This window comes from Erpetoichthys calabaricus, chromosome 6 (assembly GCF_900747795.2).
Source record: "Erpetoichthys calabaricus chromosome 6, fErpCal1.3, whole genome shotgun sequence".
In the NCBI taxonomy this organism is placed as follows: Eukaryota; Metazoa; Chordata; class Cladistia; order Polypteriformes; family Polypteridae; genus Erpetoichthys; species Erpetoichthys calabaricus.
This window is the reverse complement of record NC_041399.2, coordinates 32775337-32797327: the sequence shown is the minus strand read 5'-3', so window position 1 is coordinate 32797327 and position 21991 is coordinate 32775337. Positions and strand designations below refer to the sequence as shown.

General features: G+C 40.1%; 1 protein-coding gene across 1 annotated transcript in view; it reads right to left on the bottom strand.

Annotated features, from left to right (window-relative positions):
• The window catches only part of LOC114653867 (meprin A subunit beta-like), a 38808-nt gene extending 17611 nt beyond the window's left edge, over window positions 1–21197 (bottom strand). The window contains exons 1-9 of the mRNA XM_051929163.1: window positions 21101–21197; window positions 14140–14158; window positions 13916–13966; window positions 13784–13827; window positions 12593–12671; window positions 10001–10118; window positions 6536–6714; window positions 4669–4887; window positions 3133–3285 (exon numbers count right to left, since the gene is read on the bottom strand). Coding sequence (XP_051785123.1) covers window positions 3133–3285; window positions 4669–4887; window positions 6536–6714; window positions 10001–10118; window positions 12593–12671; window positions 13784–13827; window positions 13916–13966; window positions 14140–14158; window positions 21101–21160 — 922 coding nt within the window. The 5' untranslated portion in view covers window positions 21161–21197. The remainder of the gene's footprint in view (window positions 1–3132; window positions 3286–4668; window positions 4888–6535; window positions 6715–10000; window positions 10119–12592; window positions 12672–13783; window positions 13828–13915; window positions 13967–14139; window positions 14159–21100) is intronic.
• Window positions 21198–21991: the final 794 nt, after the last annotated feature.

The window sequence follows — 21991 nt, the reverse complement described above, 5'->3', positions numbered from 1 at the left end:
ATTACCTGAAGGAAAGGGGCTGACCCATTCAATTGAAAATATGAATGTTTCTGTGTTTTACATTGGTTTGATGAGAACTGGCATTATTAATGGTTTGATGAGGAGTCAAGGGTTTGGCACACTTGGCCCAGCCATAGTTTACAGTAAGCTTGGTTGACAGGTGCCAAAACTGTAGTGCATGGGTGTATGGGAAAGTAAGTAGCAAAATGATCAGAACAAGACCACTACAAGGATGAAAAAAGATTCTGGTCAGCTAATAACTGAAGCAGAACAGGACCAGCCACCTGTAGAGACAAGTGCAAGACACTGGCAGACAAATTACTAAATTCAAAACCCAAAAGGTTCCTACAGTATACCAAACCCCAATAAGAAATCCTAAATTTGAAATCAAATATCAAGCATTGAAGTCAAAAACTAAACATATTTGCTGTTCGGTGTGCTGTTTGTCTATAATCTTGGACTCTGCGAAGCATGTGGCACCAGCTTTTGAATTGTCACCTCGATGACATCACATAGCAGTGCCCACAAACACCAAAAGCCATGACGAAAAATATTCAAAGTCAAAAAAGAAAGGTAATGACACATGAAATCCCTAAAAAAACAAATGTCTTTCATAAAACTGTCATTGTCTGTGTTTTGTTTTTAATATTTCTAAATGGTTTCTTAGTCTTTAAAAAATGTGAAACTTTGTTTTGGTTATTTTGCAGGCCGGGAAATTCAAGAGTTAAGGTTAACGAATGTGTTTTTAACAATTCTAAACATGAAATGCATTCTCTTGCAGCACCATCTTGTTTTTCTTATGGGTCCTGCCTTTTTGAGGTTCTCTTGACAGTTGCTATGCTGGTGCGTGGTACGTTCAACTGGAACTGTGCGACACGTGACATCACCAGGTCCAAGTTTGTGAATACAACTTAAACCCCTCTATTGAGTTGCTTTGAGTTTTAAATCAATTTCTGGCTTCAAACATTTTCTGTAATTTGACCACATGCTCCAGTTTGCGTCTTGGCCCTGTGCACAGATTACTTTATTGGTTTTCCATTCTGTTGGTACACCACCCTTAAACAGACTTTTGGTTTCTCATTCTGAACTTGTTTCCTTGATTCTCAATATCCCTGTTTTGACCTTGGCTTATTTATAGTACCAGCTCCCCTCACCTGATTCATTTTATTTTGCGACTGCTGCCATTTATAAAAGCAATAGTACTAAAAACAAAAGGATAGCATAAAATATAAACTAGCCCTCTGCTAGTAGAGTTAAATGTTGTGATATTTTGTCAGTTTTTGTAATCATGTTGTTAAGTTGAAGCACCAGCTCCCAGATTAAGTTTTTGCCCACAAGTGCTGCCATTAGATAGATAGATAGATACTTTATTAATCCCCAAGGGGAAATTCACATACTCCAGCAGCAGCATACTGATAAAAACAATATTAAAGAGTGATAACAATGCAGGTATAACAGACAATAACTTTGTATAATGTTAATGTTTACCTATGGGGGGTGGAATTGAAGAGTCACATAGTGTGGGGGAGGAACGATCTCCTCAGTCTGTCCGTAGGCTGTGCCGCAGTATCTGAGGATTATATTCAGCACCTGCTGCCACCATTTAACTGCAGTGGCATTAGGTAGCATGAGTGGCATTCTTCTGCTCCCTTTTGGGTGCTGTTTTCAATTAGGTTTACAAGTCTTTTGATCTTTTTGTTTTCAATTTGTGTTTTTTTTTTTTTGGGTCTGTATAAATGATTTTTCTTTGTAGAACTGTGGAATTTGGCTTCATGGTTTTTACATTCTTGTTTACAGATTTTTACATTTCTGTAAGTTGTTTTCTTTTGTTTGTATGATTAAATTTTTTGTTTTATTAATTCAGTTTTGTTTGTTGATATTTAAATTTTTTAATATTTTAATTCTTTTTCTCTTTAATTTCACCCTCTATATGTAATAAACAAAATTTTGTCTGGACTGGCCAGTGCTTTTCCTTGTGAGTTGCCTCCACTTTTGGCATTGATTTAAGAGTGAAATCATAAGTGCAAGCAGGACTGAAGACTCAAAACATCAAACTTCAAAATAATTTGAGTCTTCAAAAAAATTTGTTGTTTCAGAATAAGTCTTAATAATTGTTTTAGAGCTAGAGCTCACTGTTATTGGTGGTGTGTGCCAGCATAGCAGCCATTGAGAATGAGAATATGATTATTATTACCAAGAAGGTAAATTGTTAGAAAGTTTTATCTTGTTACCACTAATCTCTTGAAGAAGCTGCTCTATGAGGCTTCATTCTGTAATCCACCGGAGAAAAGGGGGCACACAAGTTCAGCTGTCTGTTGTTGAGAGCATGTTGTGTCCATTAGAATATGAAAGTTTTGATTGACTTTGAATTAGAAACACGGATATGGAAATGATTAGTTTTTCAATATTGTATGGAAGGCGAGGTCTAAGGGATAATAAAACCTTGTATATGTTCAAGGATAACCTCTCGCCACAATCATTTAAGTTTATGTCCTCACAGGTGGTGCAGTGGTAGTGCTGCTGCTTTGCAGTAAGGAAACTGTGGAACATTGTGGGTTCGGTTCCTCCCGGTGTGGATAGCGCTTTGAGTAGTGAGAAAAGCGCTATATAAATGTAATGAATTATTATTATTATGGTTCTACAGGGCTGGCTTGTTGGAACATACAGTAAGTGGAGTACAATATAAGGCAATGATGATTTTGATGGTGAAATGTTGAGAGGGGATCGGGCCAAACTTAATAAAAGTAGCAGCGCACTGACATAGAAATAACTGTCATAGGACTGGCCAAAGTATTTGTATCACGATGCCACTTGTGGAGGCCCCTTTTTTCTCATGTGCACATTTTATAGTCCTGCTGTCACTATCAGTTTTTGCTTTAAAAATAAGACCATATTCCAGGCTTGAGTGTTCTTTGGTCTGAGTTAAATATTTCTTGATGTTATCCAGTATTGCACTCAGATCTTTAATCTGTTTTATTGCACTTTAACTGCATGATTATCTTTTCACCTCATTTGAAGTTTAAGAAGTTAGCATAGTTCAGTAACTTTTTTTTTTTAATGATAAACGTTTATGCTATCAGCCAAGCTAAGATATATTTAAGAAGTTATGGATAGATATTGGATCTTACATACCTTGGCAGGTGCCCATGTTTGTGTGATCAGTATCTGGCCCTCCATTAGCTTTCATGACATGCTGCCAGTCTGCATTATCGTCTGAGCCTTGGATCATGCCGCAAATGTTTTCCTTCTCAAAACTGCAGTGCTCCATAAATGTCAGGGAAGATGCTAAAACAGACAGAGAGTAAAAGAGAAGTGCAAAGAAACACCCATTGCCCGCTCCTTCTGACATAAAGCAGAGAGAGTATAGTTTGTGAAAATAAAAAGTAAATAGTATCATCTGTTAGGTTTATGTCAGGAGCTATTCAAATACTATATAATAATTAATGAAATAAACATTTTCATACTTTGAAAGTAATGCCAGTGGTAAGAATTGTTCTATCTTCCGGGTATCCTCTCAAGACTTTACAAAGACCTAAATTAGTGGCAGCTTAGAGTTCCATTGCAGAAAGTTGAGACTCCTGTGAGCTGCATAGCAGGACAGCCTGCCTGGGCTCCACGTCAAGTCTAAGCTGATCAAGGCATGTAAGTGCAAAACTACATGGTGTCTCTGGAGGGTGCTCAAAACTTATGGCCCCAGATCATCTATATGGTTATTCTCAGAATTTATGTGACTTTTAGTTTACATTGCTGTTATGATGAGGCAGGAATAACTTTTAACATTACAAACACCTATCCTAACATGTGTTTCTTCACGGGCACCATTATGTCATGGAGTCTTTCATTTACAGTTGCTGTAGTGTTACTATTTCTGGGTAGCTAAAGGCACTTGGTGTGTGATGTTACGGACGTTTTGCATTTAGCACTCCTGATTTTACGATACTTTGCTCAAGATTTACAACTACAGGTTGAGTTTAGTATTTTGGGCCTTTTTACCCAATCTACTGACATCCCTGATATTTGATCTGTGGTTTTGTTTTTTGGAAACATTTCATCTCCTTATCTCTAATTTTAAAAAAAAAGCGTGCTTTGTTCTTTTCACCACCAGAACAATTAAAGATTAGGCCTGTAATGTCTCATCTGGTCATTCCATAGATAAGATTAGACTTGGCAGCATTGGGCAATTAGAGGCAAAGGCTTAACTCGCAGGACCGAGATGCCAAGCTAGGGAACAGGAGTATTCTTAAAGAAGGGCAAGCAGAAAGTGTTAGTACAGAATTTGTGAGCAAGTGGGCTAGCCACCCCATGCAGTAGTCAAGGACAACCGCATACAGAAATGGGCCCAGTAGAGTTTTAGGATCCAGCTCCAGCTGCCCTGATAAAGCAGCTTAAGAAAATGGATGGACGGACTATTAAAATTCTAATTGTTTTGTAAATTTCTCTTCCATGTTCAAGAACAGTTCAAGTTCACAAGTTCCTACAAGTTCACAATACAAATGATCACCAGACAGAGGTGGAAACATCAAAGAATATGCAAAATATTTGAATAGTGTTGCATTGTATTCATCTGGGAGCAATTTATTTTGAATCCTTAGCAATGCTGTAGCAGCTCTGTTTGAGAGTGCTCAGATGTTAATTCATGCAGAAACAATAATAACAATTAAAACTTACAGCAATTGTACAGTCTATTGAGTTTCAGCAAGTCGCTGTCACTGAACTCCATCCTTTGGCCAATGACATTCATAAACTCTGGAATTTGAGTTACTATTGTTGGATTTGTTCCATTCTGGAAGGCTGTCTTACTGTAGTGCATGACCGAGGTGTAGTCATAAGCCACATTTAGAGAGCTCGACTGTTTGTCACTGTACTTATTAAAGTTGTGTTCCTTCCCTAGGGAGAGGAAAAAAATGTCATACAGCATCTTTCACATGTTTCACTTTAGAAAAGCTGCTGCTATGTAACACCTTTAACAATGCTAAGAAACCTCTGGCAAAAACAATTCATTCTACATTAAGTAAATCCCGTCTTTATTATTGATGCAGGGAGAAAACCCATTCCAGCTCAAGGTGAATGTGCAAACTTCACACGGACAATAGACAGTTTAGTATGATGCCCACCTAGAACACTACATCTGTGACACATTAAGTCTACCCACTGCACCACCGGGCCTTTGCAGGGCCCACCCATTGTTACGTATTAATGTATGTTTATGTATTTTATTTTTATTTTTGTTGTTTAAATCTGGCTGAAGTGAACGAGGGCCCTTGAATGAAAAATCTGCAGTATTTCCATCTGTTAGGAGAAAGTGGGCATTGCCCATTCTGTTAGGCTTTAGTGGCACACCAGGACCGTTAAGAAAGCAGATTTAGCAGGGATGCAGGTGTCCAGCTGCACATTCCCCACTTACATTCCAAACTAAGTGACTGAACTCCAGGATCTGGCTGGACTTCATTGGATAACAAAGGTGTAAATCAGAGTTGAACTGGCACCTTTCCAGAGGACCCTCTGCAGACTTGTTGAGCCAGAAAATGCAAAATGGACTCAAGCGAGAACAAAAAGCTGTAAATGCCTGAAATGCAGGAATGAATGTATATTAGCAAATAAAATGAAGTTGACCAGACAAAACATGAAATATCTTGGGTTCATACTGTCTGCAATGAAATAAAAGTCAAAGTAAATTTAAGAATTGCAGCATCTTTTATTTATTTATTTATGTATTGCATTATCCCAACTGTCCCAACTTTTTCTGATTTGGGGTTGTAGTTACACTGCACACATCTAGCCATGTTCTCTGGCTCTCTCAAAGAAACTCTTGGTGGATTCCCTGGGGCGCTCTGCCCAGGGTCACACTGGGCACACTCTGCAAAAAAACTCTAAAACAACCACTCTCTCCAACTAAAATGTAAGAAGAATCCTCCTCTTGATGTCAGAGCAGCAACAAAGCACCAGCTCCACACAACACTGGACATCATCTGTATAGACTTGGTACCGTAAATCTATTTATCTGTGGCAAGATAAATTAGAACTCTAATGCTCTCTGTTTTATGTTTGTCTGTCTGCATCCTGTCCTATATATAGATATAGAGATAGATGCAGTTATCATATTTCTGTAATACTTGTGTTTTATCAATAAATTGCATTATTCTGTTTTTAAAACAAGTGTGCTTCAGCTACCTTGATAGAAGTCTAAAGGCCAGAGACCCCATCCTACCACAGAGAATGGTAAGGTAAATCCAGTAGCAGCCTTGCTGAATCATTTGTTAAATTACTGACACTGCTGAAGGCAACAATGATAATTGATTTACAGAGTCAAATCTCTCCTCCTTCCCACCTTATTAAAACTGTCCCGGGTGGGCAAGTTAAAATTCATCTTTACATTCCTACATCAGACTCATCCACTCAATCCAGTCCAACCAACTGACCTAACACATACATTTTTAGGATATGCGAGGATATGCTAAAGATCCTGGAGAAAATCCACATGAATGCCAAGACCACATACTCCTAATTCCTTTTACAGAAACAATATCATGCATACCTTGTGAAATTTCATTCCATATAATTTCCACATAGTCATCTCGGTCAGCTCTAGACTGTTCATGCCAGAATCCAAGAGCATGAAGAAACTCATGTTCAATGGTCGCTATTCGGTCACAATTGGCTCCAATAGATAACTGCTGCTTGCCAATGCGCCGATTCCCAATAGAAGAGAAGCACCTAATTATACAAAGAAATGTTATGTTCTTATAACATTAGAGAATATGATTATCATTAAGTACCTGCATGCTCCGTTTTTACCTTCTATATCTTTTATTTTTTTCTGTGAATACTTGATACTGACAAGTATGTGATAAAAATGATGAAACTTAGTTTCATACAAAAAAAGGAAAAATAAAGCAGACAGCATTGTGACTATTGAGATTTTATTGTTTTGCAGACATGCACCTCTTAAAGTATGCGACTTTTGCCTTCAGGTAAGAATGGAAAGGGAGAGAACCTGCTGCTATGTAACAGGCAAGCTTGCAGTTAGAAACCCCAATGAGCGACTGTACCAAAAGGAGTTCTTATTCTGCTGCATTAGTTGCAAAGGCTATTTGGGAATTCAAAAACTCAGAGTTTGAGACCCACTGCTGACTAAAGGAGGATTAGCAACTGAAAGGGGGTATTACCCTGAGTGAATTCCTCAGTAGGGATGTGCTTTATTACTTCTGTTCATACAGTTTACAATACAATACAGTTTATTTTTGTATAGCCCAAAATCACACAGGAAGTGCCGCAATGGGCTTTAACAGGCCCTGCCTCTTGACAGCCCCCCAGCCTTGACTCTCTAAGAAGACAAGGAAACACTCCCAAAAAATCTAGTAGGGAAAAATAGAAGAAACCTTGGGAAAGGCAGTTCAAAGAGAGACCCCTTTCCAGGTAGGGTGGGCGTGCAGTGGGTGTCAAAAGAAGGGGGTCAATACAATACAGTACACAGAACAGAACAATTTCTCAATATAGTAAGAAATAAAAAATATAAATTTTAGAAGTACAGAGCAGAATTTAACAGTAGATGATATATCCCATAATAAGATTTGGATTTGTATAGAGTCCTGGAGACCTCATCCTTCAAGCTGCCTCCCCCATTTGGCCATTCCATGGCTGAAACAGTGCTGGGCCAGCCAATCCGATGAAAGGACCCCTCTCTCCCACGATTCCTGCGATCCTCCATCTGGGATGACTTTTCCTTAGGCAGGCAAAACAACTTGGCAGGTGGGCCGTGGCACCAAGTGCCACATTTGAGTACCGAGTACCATGGCTGTGACTTTTTTTTATGGAACTAGGGGGCTTCACCCCCTGCTCACTTTGCTCGCCAAACCCCATGTTTGGTTTTCCGGATACCACTTTTAAGATTTTTTTTTCTTTGAATTGTTACTATTTCATTAGTTTCACTTTTATTTCTGAACTTCTGTAAAAACAATATTTGGAATCTTTCGAGTCCCAACGTACTGAATTTTTTAAATGAGGTCCGTGAGACATTTGTGTTTAATGACTTTGTACCATAATTCAGGAGAGGTTTATCTGTTTGGAATTTCAGCACAGACAAAATTATCTACATCAATAATAATAAAGTATGTATCTATCAGCAGTTAATAATCTTTTTTTGCAAAGTAACCAATAAGTGCATGTGAGGTAAAACACATTTTTGAAATTCTCTGACTTAAACTTCAAAGCCTTACAATATTTACATACTTCTGACATATCACCTGTGTCCATATATTCGATCTCTATTCGCCTTTTCATTATTTCTCCAAGTAATAATTTCTCTTTTTTTGCGCTAATGCGATGTTTACTTTCTTTTTTTGACATTGTCGTTTTTTTTCTGCTTTCATATTCTGTATCTTGCTCTGCATGTGTTTCGCGCCTATGTTTTTTTGGAGTCTTTTGAATTCCAGTTTTCATTATCTCTAACCTGCTCTGCATGTGTTTGGCCCTTTTGTTTTGTAACCTCTTTATGACGTTTCACTTTGTTTTCTGCTTTTTGTCTTTTATTTCTGACCTTGATTTGTCCTGCTTTTTTTTCCAATGACACCTGGTCCGTGGTGATTATTTTCTCTTTTTCGAGTAATTTCCGTTTGTTTGCGCTACTGCAATTTTTACTTTCTTTTTTTACACTTTCTAATTTTCCTATTTTCATATTCTTTAACTTTCTCCACATTTGTATCGCGCATACATTTTTTTTTTTGAGCCTTTCGAATTCCACTGCTTTCATAATCTGCTCTGCATGTGTATAGCGCCAACGTTTGTGAACGTCTTTATGAAGTTCTACTTTATCTTTTACTCTGCCTTTTAATTCTGAGCCTGATTGGACATGCTTTGTTTCAGTTCCACTTGTTACGGGCTGATAATTACTTTCCTTATTTTCTGAAGTTGCACCTAGATTATTTTTTTCTTTTTTGCTCTTTTTTCTCTCCAACGCTTTTGAGTCTCTTTTCTTTGCACTGCTTTCTTCTTCGCTTAGTCGTCGACGTTTCATTTATAACGCATTGTCTTTATACGCTTTATATGCGCTGAGACCCTGGATCTGTCTGTGCTCAAATCCTTCACAAGACTGAATGTTTTGCTGCCCCGTTGTCTTATTTGATATTGATTGTAAGTAGGGCATGTCTTGCAAGAATCTCATGTTCTACGTCAGCGCGAGACGGTCCTGGGTCAATCTCTTGGCACAATGTCATGTTTAAGGTCCTCGTGGGTCTTTTAACTGTCTTCCGTGATCTTAACATGAAGATCACGTCTCAATGCCCTACTGTTTCTCTCCAGGATTTTGTTTTATAATAGAGAGATATGCATGTAGAAAAAGTCTTTCAGAATTGTGCTAGAAAATGTAGTACATTTGAAGCACTTTTGAGGCTCTACCAAAGCTTTCAATTTGTTGGTCAGTCTATGCCCCCATCCTCATATATGGTCACAAGATCTAGGAAGAGACCGAAAGAATGTGTCTGTCAGTAACTGTTTGATAATGTGTTATGATGAATGTTGAAGCTTTACACAAAGTCTCAAATCTTCCATAATGCATGTGGCACTGAGCTCTATTCTGTTTTCAAAGATTCTGTAAAGCACTTTATTGAAGTATAGGGGTAGTTAGGATATGCATTTGTTCATGTTTTTTTTCAGGCCTACATGACTAGACATGGCATGAAGTCCTTCACGCCAAGCCAGCTTAGAGATAGCACAGGCATCTTTCAGATGTGAGAGGAAAAGTGGTATATCTGAATAAAAACTCATACGGACAGAAGGGAAATGTGCCAACTCCACCCACTCGTTCACCAGGATGGCATCTCAACTTGGGACTTTAGGACTGCTTGGCAATTACATGTGAAATTATTAAATGCCAATAATGACTGTATGTACTGTGTGTGCTTTAAAGAGCTCTAACTGTTTTTTCCATTAACTAAAATCCTGAATGTTTGCAGAGAAGATAAAGCAATTTAGCTCTTCAGTATAACATCCCATATTTACTTACCCACTACCTTTAAACACAGAAATGTAGTTTTTTTCTCCAGTCCAGGGTTTGTAGTCAATGCAAGTCTTTAATCGATATTGTTCAAATGCCTTCAGAATTACTCCTTTAGCATTTATTTCTTGGGGGGGGGGAGATAAGACAGTTACTGATTGAAATACAGCTAGTCATTACCATAGACCATATATCACATACTTCCGTGTTTTAGAAAAGTAAAACATATTACAGCCCTAAAGCAATGCATTTTGAGATGGGTTCTTGTTGCTGTAGTGGCATAAAACAGTATGAAGAGAAATTCTAAATAAAGCTTATACACGTTTAAATTATTGTTTATATTTTGTACTATTATTTATCTACCTTTATATCTAAATTCCTTCAATTGTATGAAATCAAAGTTATAATTTAAATTTTTTCTATTCAGTGTTATTCCTAATTGACTTAAAATGCATCACAAGTAAATTAATGGAATCAATCATTAAGGAAAGATCGAGCATCACATATCACTGGGCAACACTGTGCGTTCATACACTACCAGTCAAAAGTTTTAGAACACCTCCGATTTTTCAATCTTTCTTCAAATTTAATTAGTTAAAATGCAATGACTGACCTAAAATGGTGAAAAGGTAAGCAGTAAACAACTTAAGGTTTAAATTAGCAAAAACTAAAAAAAGGTAAATATCAGAATATTACAAATGGGCCTCTCTCAGGGAACAGTTAACAGGTTACAACCTCCAGATGTCTTTCAACAATTAAAGGAAGCCTTGCAAGTTGAAGCAAACAGTTTACACAGGTGTCCCACCTTCTGTTGATTACTTAAAAACCCTCTGTGTGTTTTAAAGTAGAATTGGAACGGACTGTGTTACTACACCCTATGAAGTACTACTTGGACAATATAACAGTGATAATGGCAAGAAAATGGCAAATAACAAATGAAATGAGACAGAGCATTATTGCCCGTAGAAGTGTAGGCCTTTCATTTAGAGAAATTATTTTAAAAAAATTAAAGTGTCAGTGAGTCCAGTGGTGTCCCACAAAATCCAAAGGCAATTGGAAACTGGAAGAAACTCTGATAGGAAGAGATCTGGCAGATCCAAAGTCACAAGCCAATCAGAAGACAAGTTTCTGAGGGTCACCATGTTGTGTGATATTCACCTCACAGCACAACAGCTTCAAGCACAGCTTAACAGTGCCAGCTGAAAAAAGCAAATCTCAGTTTCTACTGCGAAGAGGAGAATTTGTTCTGCACGTTTGACGGGGCGAGTGGCAGGAAAAAAGCCATTCCTTAAAGGACAAAATAGGGCCTTGAAATACCAACTGTGGACTGCTGCAGACTGAAAGAAATTCTGATGGACAGATGGATCAAAATTCAAAATCTTTGCTTCATCACACAGGGTGTTTGTATGCCGTCGAGTTGCTGGAAGGATGATCTCCTCAGTGTGTGACACCAACTGTCAAACATGGAGGAGGAAGTGTGATGGTCTGGGGTTCTTATGCTGGAGGCAGAGCTGGTGACTCAAAAGGGTTTACTACAGTTTGGCTGTTAAATCAGCAAAAGGTGCAGGCTACTTTGATGAATCAAAAATGTGAATAATATTTTGTACACTTATTTTTTTTTTTATTTACCATTGTTTATTTGTTCAATACCTTGATTTCATGAAACATTAAAACTTTAAGCTGCGTGTACTTCCATAAAAACTGAGATGTTGTAAAATGTTTGACTAGTAGTGTATATACTCACACATATATACTCTCTGTCATATATATATATATATATATATATATATATATATATATATATATATATATATATATATATATATATATATATATTGTGATGGATGACCGGCATTTCAGTCCAGCTGGGACGTCCCTCAAATGAAGAAAACAGCCTTTACAGGAAAATACATCCCCCGGGACGCTAGATGGCAGCTCCCCTGGATGGAAGTGGTTCCCCGGACTTCCGGAGGGCAACATGGGACATGGAGTCCGGTTCTTCAGCCCTGTTGGGTGCCGCCAGGGGGAGCTCACCAAGAATCAGGGTGATATTACGATGACGTCAACCCGGAAGTACTTTGGGGTCACAAGGACGGAAGCCCGCAGTACTTCCGGGACAATTGATAAAGAAAGATGTGGTGTTGACCCGGAGAAGAAATACTTCTGGGTCATAGACTTTAAAAGGACTGTGGGAAACCCCAACAGACCGAGCCGGAGTTGGGTGGGAGTGTGACAGAGCTGCTGGGAGTTGGAGGAGTGTGTGTTATATTTGTATTATTGATTGGAAAATTGTGGAGAGTGTGGTGCTTTGTGCACTTTATAGAAGAATATTAAAGAAAGTATTCTTGGTGTTTTTAAAAGTGTGTCCTGGACTTCTGTCTGGTGGGTTCAAGGGGCGCTATAGAGCATTTAATTCCACTATACGTATATATATATATATATATATATATATATATATATATATATATATATATATATATATATATATATGTATAAAGATATAGATATCTAGATATCTCAATGTATTTCAAGGAAATAAACATAATACAAACATTAAAATATTAGTCCTATGTGTGCAAAGTAAACATGTAAACATCTTACCCAGACTGTCTTCTAGATAGTAAGGAATTGTTTTTGGCCACCGGTACTCATCACCAATAATTGAATTTTTCTCTTGTCTCTAAAATTTGAAATGAGTATTATTACAAACGCACCACATTTTAATATTATGGTAAATAATTAAAGGTCTGCTTCACCATTTCACTCTTGAAGGGAATTAGAATGAAAGCCACTATCACCCACACCTTTAATGGCAAAATTCAAATATAAAGGAAATATTGTAAATCTGCTTACATGAAACATTCTCCAGAAAAACAAGTAACAAGAAGACCTCAAGAAAAGTAGCTGTTATGATAAATCTTAAATAGACTTGGGGGCTTTGCCCCCTGCTCGCTTCGCTCGCTAACCCTCCGGCCTGTACTACCTGCCAGCCACTTCACGTCTCTGCCGCTCACGTATGTGGATTTCACTTTCACCAAACAACAAATCTTTTAATTCTCGCGGATACGCCTCTTCATTGGGAAGAAACACAACTTTTCTCTGATGGCAACACGAATTAGACGATCTACAAGTCTCCGACTTAAAGTTTAAATCTGAACAATATATTCGATCTCTTTTCGCTGTTCCGTTATTTCACTGAGTAATAATTTCCATTTGTTTGTGCTAATGCGATTTTTCCTATCCTTTTTTTTGAGACTTTCGAATTTTAGTACTTTAATTATCTCTAAGCTGCTCTGCATGTGTATCGCACCAACGTTTTTGAATTCTTTACAACGTTCTACTTTGTCATCTACTCTTTGTCTTTTATTTCCGGCCCAGGCGTGGTTAAATCTCTTGGCACAAAGTCTCGTCTCACGGGACATGACAGTATCTCTCTGAAAAAGTCACGTCTCGTCCCAGGATTTTTTTTATTATAATAGAGGGATTTAAAGAATATAATCTCCAAAGCATCTTTTACAATCTATTAATTTCATCACACTTGTCACCATTGCCCAGGAATTAGATTACTTTACTTGTCTCTAAAGGGAAATTTAAAATTTTACAGAAGCTCAAAAAAATCTGTATTATTTATGTGCATATTTACATGTATTATTTATATTATAATAAAAATACAGAGAACACCACATATAACAACTTCTAGCTAACCCTAATAGAGAGCTGCTGGTGTCGATTAGCTCCAAACACACTTTTCTTCAATGCTTTTCCATATACTTGTGTGTGCTACAGACTCACCGGATCAAGAATGATGTCACCTTCTGTTAGGTCTAGCCCAGATGCTAAAAAAAAAAAATCAGAATTTAAATATACATTTGTTAACACGCATCTAATTTATGATGATATTGTATTTTTGTTTTTTATTTTTACCTTCATTGATGTCAAATATGTCTAGCTCTTTCCCTTGATCGACGTCAATTTCTGAAAAGAAACAAGGCAAAGATGAACGAAAGCCAATGAAATGCACATGCTGTATTCAAATTTGTATTTTTCACACAGATTATGTCAGGAGATTCTGTATTAAAAATGTGTGGTGTTTTAGTTTTAAATGCATATTTTATAGACAAATGTCCAAATTTTTAAAAGTCACTTACCAACTGTTTTTGAAGTGGGCTGAAAAGAAAAAGAAAAAAAATGTACAATTCACAGGCTGTTCCAAACCTTACTGATTTTCATGTTTGTCTTATTGATTACATTATTCATGAAATCTAAATATGTAAGCTGGCATGGAAAGGTCTTAAGTGTGTCTTACATTTCTCAGAGATGTGCGGATTAAATGAGACATCAATAGGATGAGATTCTGCAGCACTTTTTCCTAAACTTCAACCCACCCACTCTCTCTTCATCCTTCACCCTGGTGACACCCCAAATTGGTCACCCAGCCCCCCTTATCCCTAACAATGGCTTCTTGCAGCCCCTGATAAAGGAGCTGCTCGGCCTAATTGGATCGGTTTGTACATCACTGCCCTTCATTGGACTGAGAACGCTTTTCATTTGTACCTTTTGCTTCCAGTTTGGTGCTGAGGTGTCACAGGCTGCACTCGGCTCCCAGTCCAGGTGGTTCTTCATGTGGTGGGCGTGGCAACATGCTATCAGTGCAAGCGCACCTCTCCCATAACCCCCCTCTCTCACAATGGAGTGACCGATGTAAACTGCTCAAAAAAAGGAACACTGGATACTGTATCTGGACTGATATGGACTGGTATGGTAATGTGTTAGGAGCGAAACGATGCCACATCGTTTGATGGAAATGACATTTATCAACCTACAGAGGGCTGAATTCAAAGACACCCCGAAAATCAAAGTGAAAAAATGATGCCACAGGCTAGTCCATTTTGCAGAAATTTCATTGCAGCAACTCCAAATCGTACTCAGTAGTTTGTTTGGCTCCAACGTGCTTGTATGCATTCCTGACAATGTCAGGGCACGCTCCTAAAGAGACGATGGATGGTGTCCTGGGGGATCTCCTCCCATATCTGGACCAGGACATCACTGAGCTTCTGGACAGTCTGAGGTGCAACCTGATGGCATCGGATAAATTGAAACATAATGACCCAGAGGTGTTCTATTGGATTTAGGTCAGGTGAGCGTGGTGGGCCAGTCAATGGTATCAATTCTTTCATCCTCCTGCATACTCTCGCCACATGAGGCCAGGCATTGTCATGCACCAGGAGGAACCCAGGACCCACTGCACCAGCATAGGGTCTGACAATGGATTCATGGATTTCAACCCAATACATACTGGCAGTCAAGGTGCCATTGTCTAGCCTGTAGAGGTCTGTGTGTCCCTCTGTCAATATGCCTCCCCGGACCATCACTGACCCACCACCAAACCGGTCTTGCTGAACGATGTTACAGGCAGCATAATGTTCTCCACGGCTTCTCTAGACCCTTTCACGTCTGTCACATGTGCTCCTAGTGTACCTGCTGTCATCTGTGAAAAGCACAGGGCACCCGCCAGTGGTGGACCTGCCAATTCTGGTGTTCTATGGCAAATGCCAATCGAGCTCCATGGAGCCGGGCAGTGAGCACAGGGCCCACTAGAGGACGTTGCACCCTCAGGTCACCCTCATGAAGTCTGTTTCTGATTGTTTGGTCTGAGACATTCACACCAGTGGGCTGCTGGAGGTCATTTTGAAGGGCTCTGGCAGGGCTCATCCTGTTCCTCCTTGCTCAAAGGAGCAGATACAGGTCCTGCTGATGGGTTAAGGACCTTCTACGGCCCTGTCCAGCTCTCCTAGAGTAACTGCCTGTCTCCTGAAATCTCCTCCATGCCCCTGAGTCTGTGCTGGGAGACACAGCAAACCTTCTGGTAATGGCACATATTGATGTGCCATCCTGGAGAAGCTGGACTACCTGTCCAACCTCTGTTGGGTCCAGGTATCGCCTCATGCTACCGGTAGTGACACTGACTGTAGCCAAATGTAAAACTAGTGAAAAAACAGTCAGAAAAGATGAGGAGGGGAAAATGTCAGTGGCCGCAACCTGTTACCATTCCTGTTTTGGGGATCGCCTCATTGTTGTCATTAACATCAAAGCAACTGAAACTAATTAACAACCCCCTCTGCTACTTAACTGACCAGATCAATAGCCCACAAGTTTCATTGACTTGATGCTATACTCTCAGTATATTTATGTTATATGCATTCATGATAAATAAGCTCCAAGATCTTTCAGATCAAAGAGACGGAAAGTTCAAGGTAAAGTAGTTGTATTCACTAATTGTGGCACCCGTGAGTGCAGCATTTATCCATCCATCCATCCATTGTCTCCCGCTTATCCGAGGTCGGGTCGCGGGGGCAGCAGCTTGAGCAGAGATGCCCAGACTTCCCTCTCCCCGGCCACTTCTTCTAGCTCTTCCGGGAGAATCCCAAGGCGTTCCCAGGCCAGTCGAGAGACATAGTCCCTCCAGCGTGTCCTGGGTCTTCCCCGGGGCCTCCTCCTGGTTAGACGTGCCCGGAACACCTCACCAGGGAGGCGTCCAGGAGGCATCCTGATCAGATGCCCGAGCCACCTCATCTGACTCCTATCGATGCGGAGGAGCAGTGGCTCTACTCTGAGCCCCTCCCGGATGACTGAGCTTTTCACCCTATCTTTAAGGGAAAGCCCAGACACCCTGCGGAGGAAACTCATTTCAGCTGCTTGTATTCGCGATCTCGTTCTTTCGGTCACTACCCATAGCTCATGACCATAGGTGAGGGTAGGAACATAGATCGACTGGTAAATTGAGAGCTTCGCCTTGCGGCTCAGTGCAGCATTTATTAACACATGAAATTAAGAATTTCACTGCACTCTATACCCATAAAGGGTGTGAGGTCAGATGAAAAGCAATCCATAATGGATTTAATTCAAACTTCTCTCCTGAATCCAGGGACTCACCCACTGAGCCAGGCTAATGGATGGCATCTGGCAATGAGCAATGACAGCCCTGAACAACAACAACATTTATTTCTATGGCACGTTTTCATACAAATGATGAAACTCAAAGTGCTTTACAAGATGATGAAAGAAAAAATATAAAAATAAGATTAAGCAATACTAAGTAACAAAGAATAAAGAAAGGTCAGATGGCCAGGAGGACAGAAAAAACAAAATCTTCAGGGGTTCCGAGACCACCCAGCCCCCTCTGGGCATTCTACCTAACATCAATGATGTAAATCAGTCCTCATGGCTTTCAGGTTTCACGTGGAAAAATTAGACGACGATGGTCATGTGGACCTCTGGCCTTCCATCCATCAATGTAGGGACTGCATGGTGAAGAACGGTGTGGAGCCATCCTGGGTGGTCAGTCGTGACAAGCCCAAGTGTGGGGAAGGAGGTGTGATGTCAGTCAGGTGACAGGTACATATGAGGGACATCAGACTAGAATCAGTCCGCTTTTTCTTTGTGGAGTGTCGTTTACGGCGAGTGCCATCATAAGACATTTTACACAGCAGTGGTAGAACCTCACACAGCTAATTAGAAGGGCTTGTCTGGAGATTCTTCCTCGGGTCTGTTGTTGTGTAGACTAAATGTCTGTGCAATGGCAAGAAAATTATTCACAATGTATGCTTGAGAATAAGGTGAAAATAAACAGAAGATATATGCAAAGTAATATAGTGATGGAAGAAAAAGAACTAAAATACTTTCTGAAACGTCTCAACTGGGAACACAACGGTCTTGCGGTCTCTTTTTTATTATTATAAACACGCACATGCGCACCACTGGGCATCACAATCAGCTGACTATTAAACAAGGGAACATATTTTGCAATTGAGAGCATTTTACAATCGTATGTTAACAAGGTCGTTAATATACTTTATTTGTCCCCAAGGGTAATGTCCACATTTTTATTGCTTATGCAATATTTTCCTATTGACAGCTTATATTACATCAAAAAAGGAACTTAAGAAAGGGGAATTACGGAGTAGTAACAGACTACAGGCCGCGGTCCTCTCACACTTTTTAAATGGTTAAAATCACAAGGTTGGTCATCCCTCGCTAGCACGTCACCTCGCAAATGTCTTAGCCTGCAAAAAAATGGCATTTCCAGTATCTGGTCCGAGGTACAGGAGGTGGCCACTTAAAAAAGTAGGAAAGGTCAAACTGAAAGACCCTGAAACAGAAAACAAGGAGATTTAATGGCACAGGGGTGCCCAACTGCCCAGTGTGAGAGCTTCATGCTTCTGAGAATTCAGGCACCCGTATGTCTTATGGTGGGTGACATGTTTAAGTGTCAGACCAGTGCATTTAGAGCTTCATGGAAATAGGCCAAATGCGCCCCGGACAGGTTTGTATTCCAGTATGCTAACATGAAATATCATATTTAAAAGCTTTACATACATAATGGGCTTTCTAATAAAGGTGGAGATGGCTGCTGTGTGAATGCAAATCAGTTTGTTAGGTGAATCCTACAGCTGACGGTTGGTAAAGCGAGTCCTGCACAAAGGCCAGTCGCTCACTCACATGAAGCTAGCTAGCTCTGTGTTATTGCTGCCTGTGCCGATACTGTAGGTGAAATATAAGAACGGGAGGACTAAAACACTGTGGCACATGTATTGCACATAGCCGGGCTCACTGTGTTTGACTTATGTCCAAAATAATTAAAAAGTCGCATCAAATGGTACATCCACTGCTTCCACTCTTAAAAATCCTGGTTCTTTAATGACATTTTATGGCTGTTTGTTGGGTTGTGTGCTTCTTGTTAGAGCTGTTGCTTGAGAAAAATGCCATTGCATTCTGGGAAGGGTTTTCTGCGTATGAAGGTGATCCAATGAGCTTTGGAGAAAAAAATGTGAAATCTTTCATATTTGGTAGGCTACCTAACAGGACACCAATAGATTAAGAAATCCTGAACTTAGCCAGTGTGGTTGTCCTTTTAAAATCACGAGCTGTCAGCATTTCACAAATCTGTTACCATCTGTCCATGGTTAGTCACTGTGTGGAGTCTGTTATGGATCTCAATAAATGAAGGCTCTTTGTGGAACCTTCATGTGGATGGGTCTTTGGGGAACTGAAAGTGGCTCCCCTATGGCATCGCTCTGAAGAATCAATCACTTTCATTTTTAAGTGTGTATGTAATACACTAGTGAGGCCACTTCTGGAGTAATGTGTGAAGTTCTGGTCACCACACTACAAGATAAGACATACTGTAGCAGTCGTCTTCTTCTTCTTCTTCTTCTTCAGTAGCCATTCCCACTTTTATATGGGGTTGTTGTTTTTCTAACTAGACTTCTCCAATATAGCAGTACACTCTTCAAAGTAAAGCCATACCATTTACCATACCATTTTTATTTGTTGAGCGCTTAAAATCACAGCATTACAACTGACCGAAGCGCTGTACAGTTAAAACAAGCAAGACTAAAAGCAAAATATTAAAAACAAACATTAAGAAAGAATTAAAACAGAGACAGTAAAAACAGGTCAAGGGACCCAATAAAACAGAAAATAACAAAAAGCAAAAGGAAATAAGACAGGTTAAGAATTAAAAGCCAATGTGAAGAAGTACGTTTTTAGGTGTGATTTGAATGTGGCGACTGAAGCGGCTTGCCTAACCACTAAAGGTAAGGAGTTCCAGAGCCTGGGTGCACAGACGGAAAAAGCCCTTTCACCACGAACTTTAAAACGTGCCTAAAGGTTCTAAAATGGCACTTAACTGGAATTTGTGGCCATTCTAAAGAACTGTTTCATTCTATAAAGGGTTCTTTTTATATGAAGATGGTTCTTTGGGCTTTGTAGGTCACTAATACAGGGAAAAATCTAGATATACTGTATATAAAAGTGAATGTACAGTATGTGTGTGTCTGCATCGGTCTGTCGTGGTGAAAAAGGAGCTGAGCCATAAGGCAAAGCTCTCAATTTACCAGTCGATCTACGTTCCTACCCTCACCTATGGTCATGAGCTATGGGTAGTGACCGAAAGAACGACATCGCGAATACAAGCGGCTGAAATGAGTTTCCTCCGCAGGGTGTCTGGGCTCTCCCTTAAAGATAGGGTGAGAAGCTCAGTCATCCGGGAGGGGCTCAGAGTAGAGCCGCTGCTCCTCCGCATCGAGAGGAGTCCGATGAGGTGGCTCGGGCATCTGATCAGGATGCCTCCCTGGTGAGGTGTTCCGGGCACGTCCAACCGGGAGGAGGCTCCGGGGAAGACCCAGGACACGCTGGAGGGACTATGTCTCCCGGCTGGCCTGGGAACGCCTCGGGATTCTCCCGGAAGAGCTAGAAGAAGTGGCCGGGGAGAGGGAAGTCTGGGCATCTCTGCTCAAGCTGCTGCCCCCGCGACCCGACCTCGGATAAGCGGAAGAGGATGGATGGATGTGTGTGTGTGTATGTATGTTCCAGCATCACGTCCGAACGGCTGGAGCGATTTTCATGAAACTTGGTACACTTGTTTCTCATTGGTCGACTAAAAATACAGTAAGGTGAAATCAACCCTAACCCACCCCCTTCTGGGCAAGGTGGGGGGTCTTGTATGCATGTTATCATCCAGTTGACACTCGGAACGACCACCAGAGGGCGACTGCCAGCATTCTTTATGTTTGAGCCCCACCGCGCTCCTGTTGCTTTTGAAATTAAATAAGAGTTGGCCGGTTCTGGATGATAACATACATGCAAGACCGCAAGACAAGCACATTAGCGAGTCTTCATTGTTTGTTAATTTATTTTAATTTTTAAAATTGTGTTTTTTTAAATTATATTTTTCTTGAGCAATTAAAAAAATACACTTTATTTTCCTCCCTGGCAACGCTGAGTATTTCAGCTAGTAAGTAATATTTAATGTATAGTATATCAGTGAGATACAACAGACCAAGAAAACCTGAAGTTAGCATGTCTTGTTGTATGTAGCAAGAGTCGTTTTAAAGTCAGGATGCCAGTGGTGTTTTATAAATCTGATATAAATGTACAGTACAGTATGTGTCTGACAAATTTTTGGAAGATCCACTAATAATCTGTGCAGTGCTTTCGGCAATTTCTGAATGCGTATGCGTAAATCAGATTGATTTTTTCTGTGTTTTTAATTACGCAAACGATTTATTAAACAATTATTTATTGGAAAGAAAACAATTATTTACTCACCAGACAAGAGCCGCATATGAAACACAGAAATAAAATGACCGTGCTAGACAAAGTGCCCATTCTCCAGGACTTTGTTACACATTTGACGAAGTGTGTGAGACAAGTGTGTCAAACAAGCGTTATTTAAGACATAAGTAGTGCCATAAACATGTTAAACTTTGCCCTTTCATAAGGGAAAAAAAATGCAAATTCTTAAACCGCTATCCACAGATAAAAAGATACACGACAGCGATAAACGTTTGAACGGGCGAAAGGAATGGAGCGCAGACGACTGGGGCTTCATGGACGAGTGAAGCGCGGCTACTGCTGTTCCTGTAGCGGGGTTCATTTATGGGGACTCGGGGTCACATTCGGCTCATCTTTACCATGCAGTAGTTTTCTGACGCGCCCACTTTGTGCAGTTCATCACCGTAGTCACCCCGAGCTCATCCAGTAGGACAGGAGCCATCCTGGTCGGAGCGGCGGGGGCTCACGCGCGAGCACGCGCATCAACGAAGTTCAAGGCAATTCAGAGAGAAAAAATACTTTATTATTCACTAAACAACAAATACACGTTTAACGGTCAGGAGTCGAAAGCGGCGCCCGCAAGTGTGTCTGACTCAGTGAGCAATGGTCGGGGGGTGGGGGGGTAAAAGAGGGATATGTAAGAAATAGAACGGGAATGGGAGGGGGGGGGGGTAACGGTAACTCGAATAATCAACTAATTCAGATTCGTGTTTGTAAATCAGTTTGATAAATGTGCCCATCTTAGCATAACTGAAATCAAAACTGGAAAACAGTCCGAATTCGAATAAACCGCCCTAATCCGTTGTGTGCGTTAGAAATTCCTCTAGGAGACAGAAGTGCATAGTAAACAAAAACAGTTGCGTCAACTATGCTATTTTAAATTTT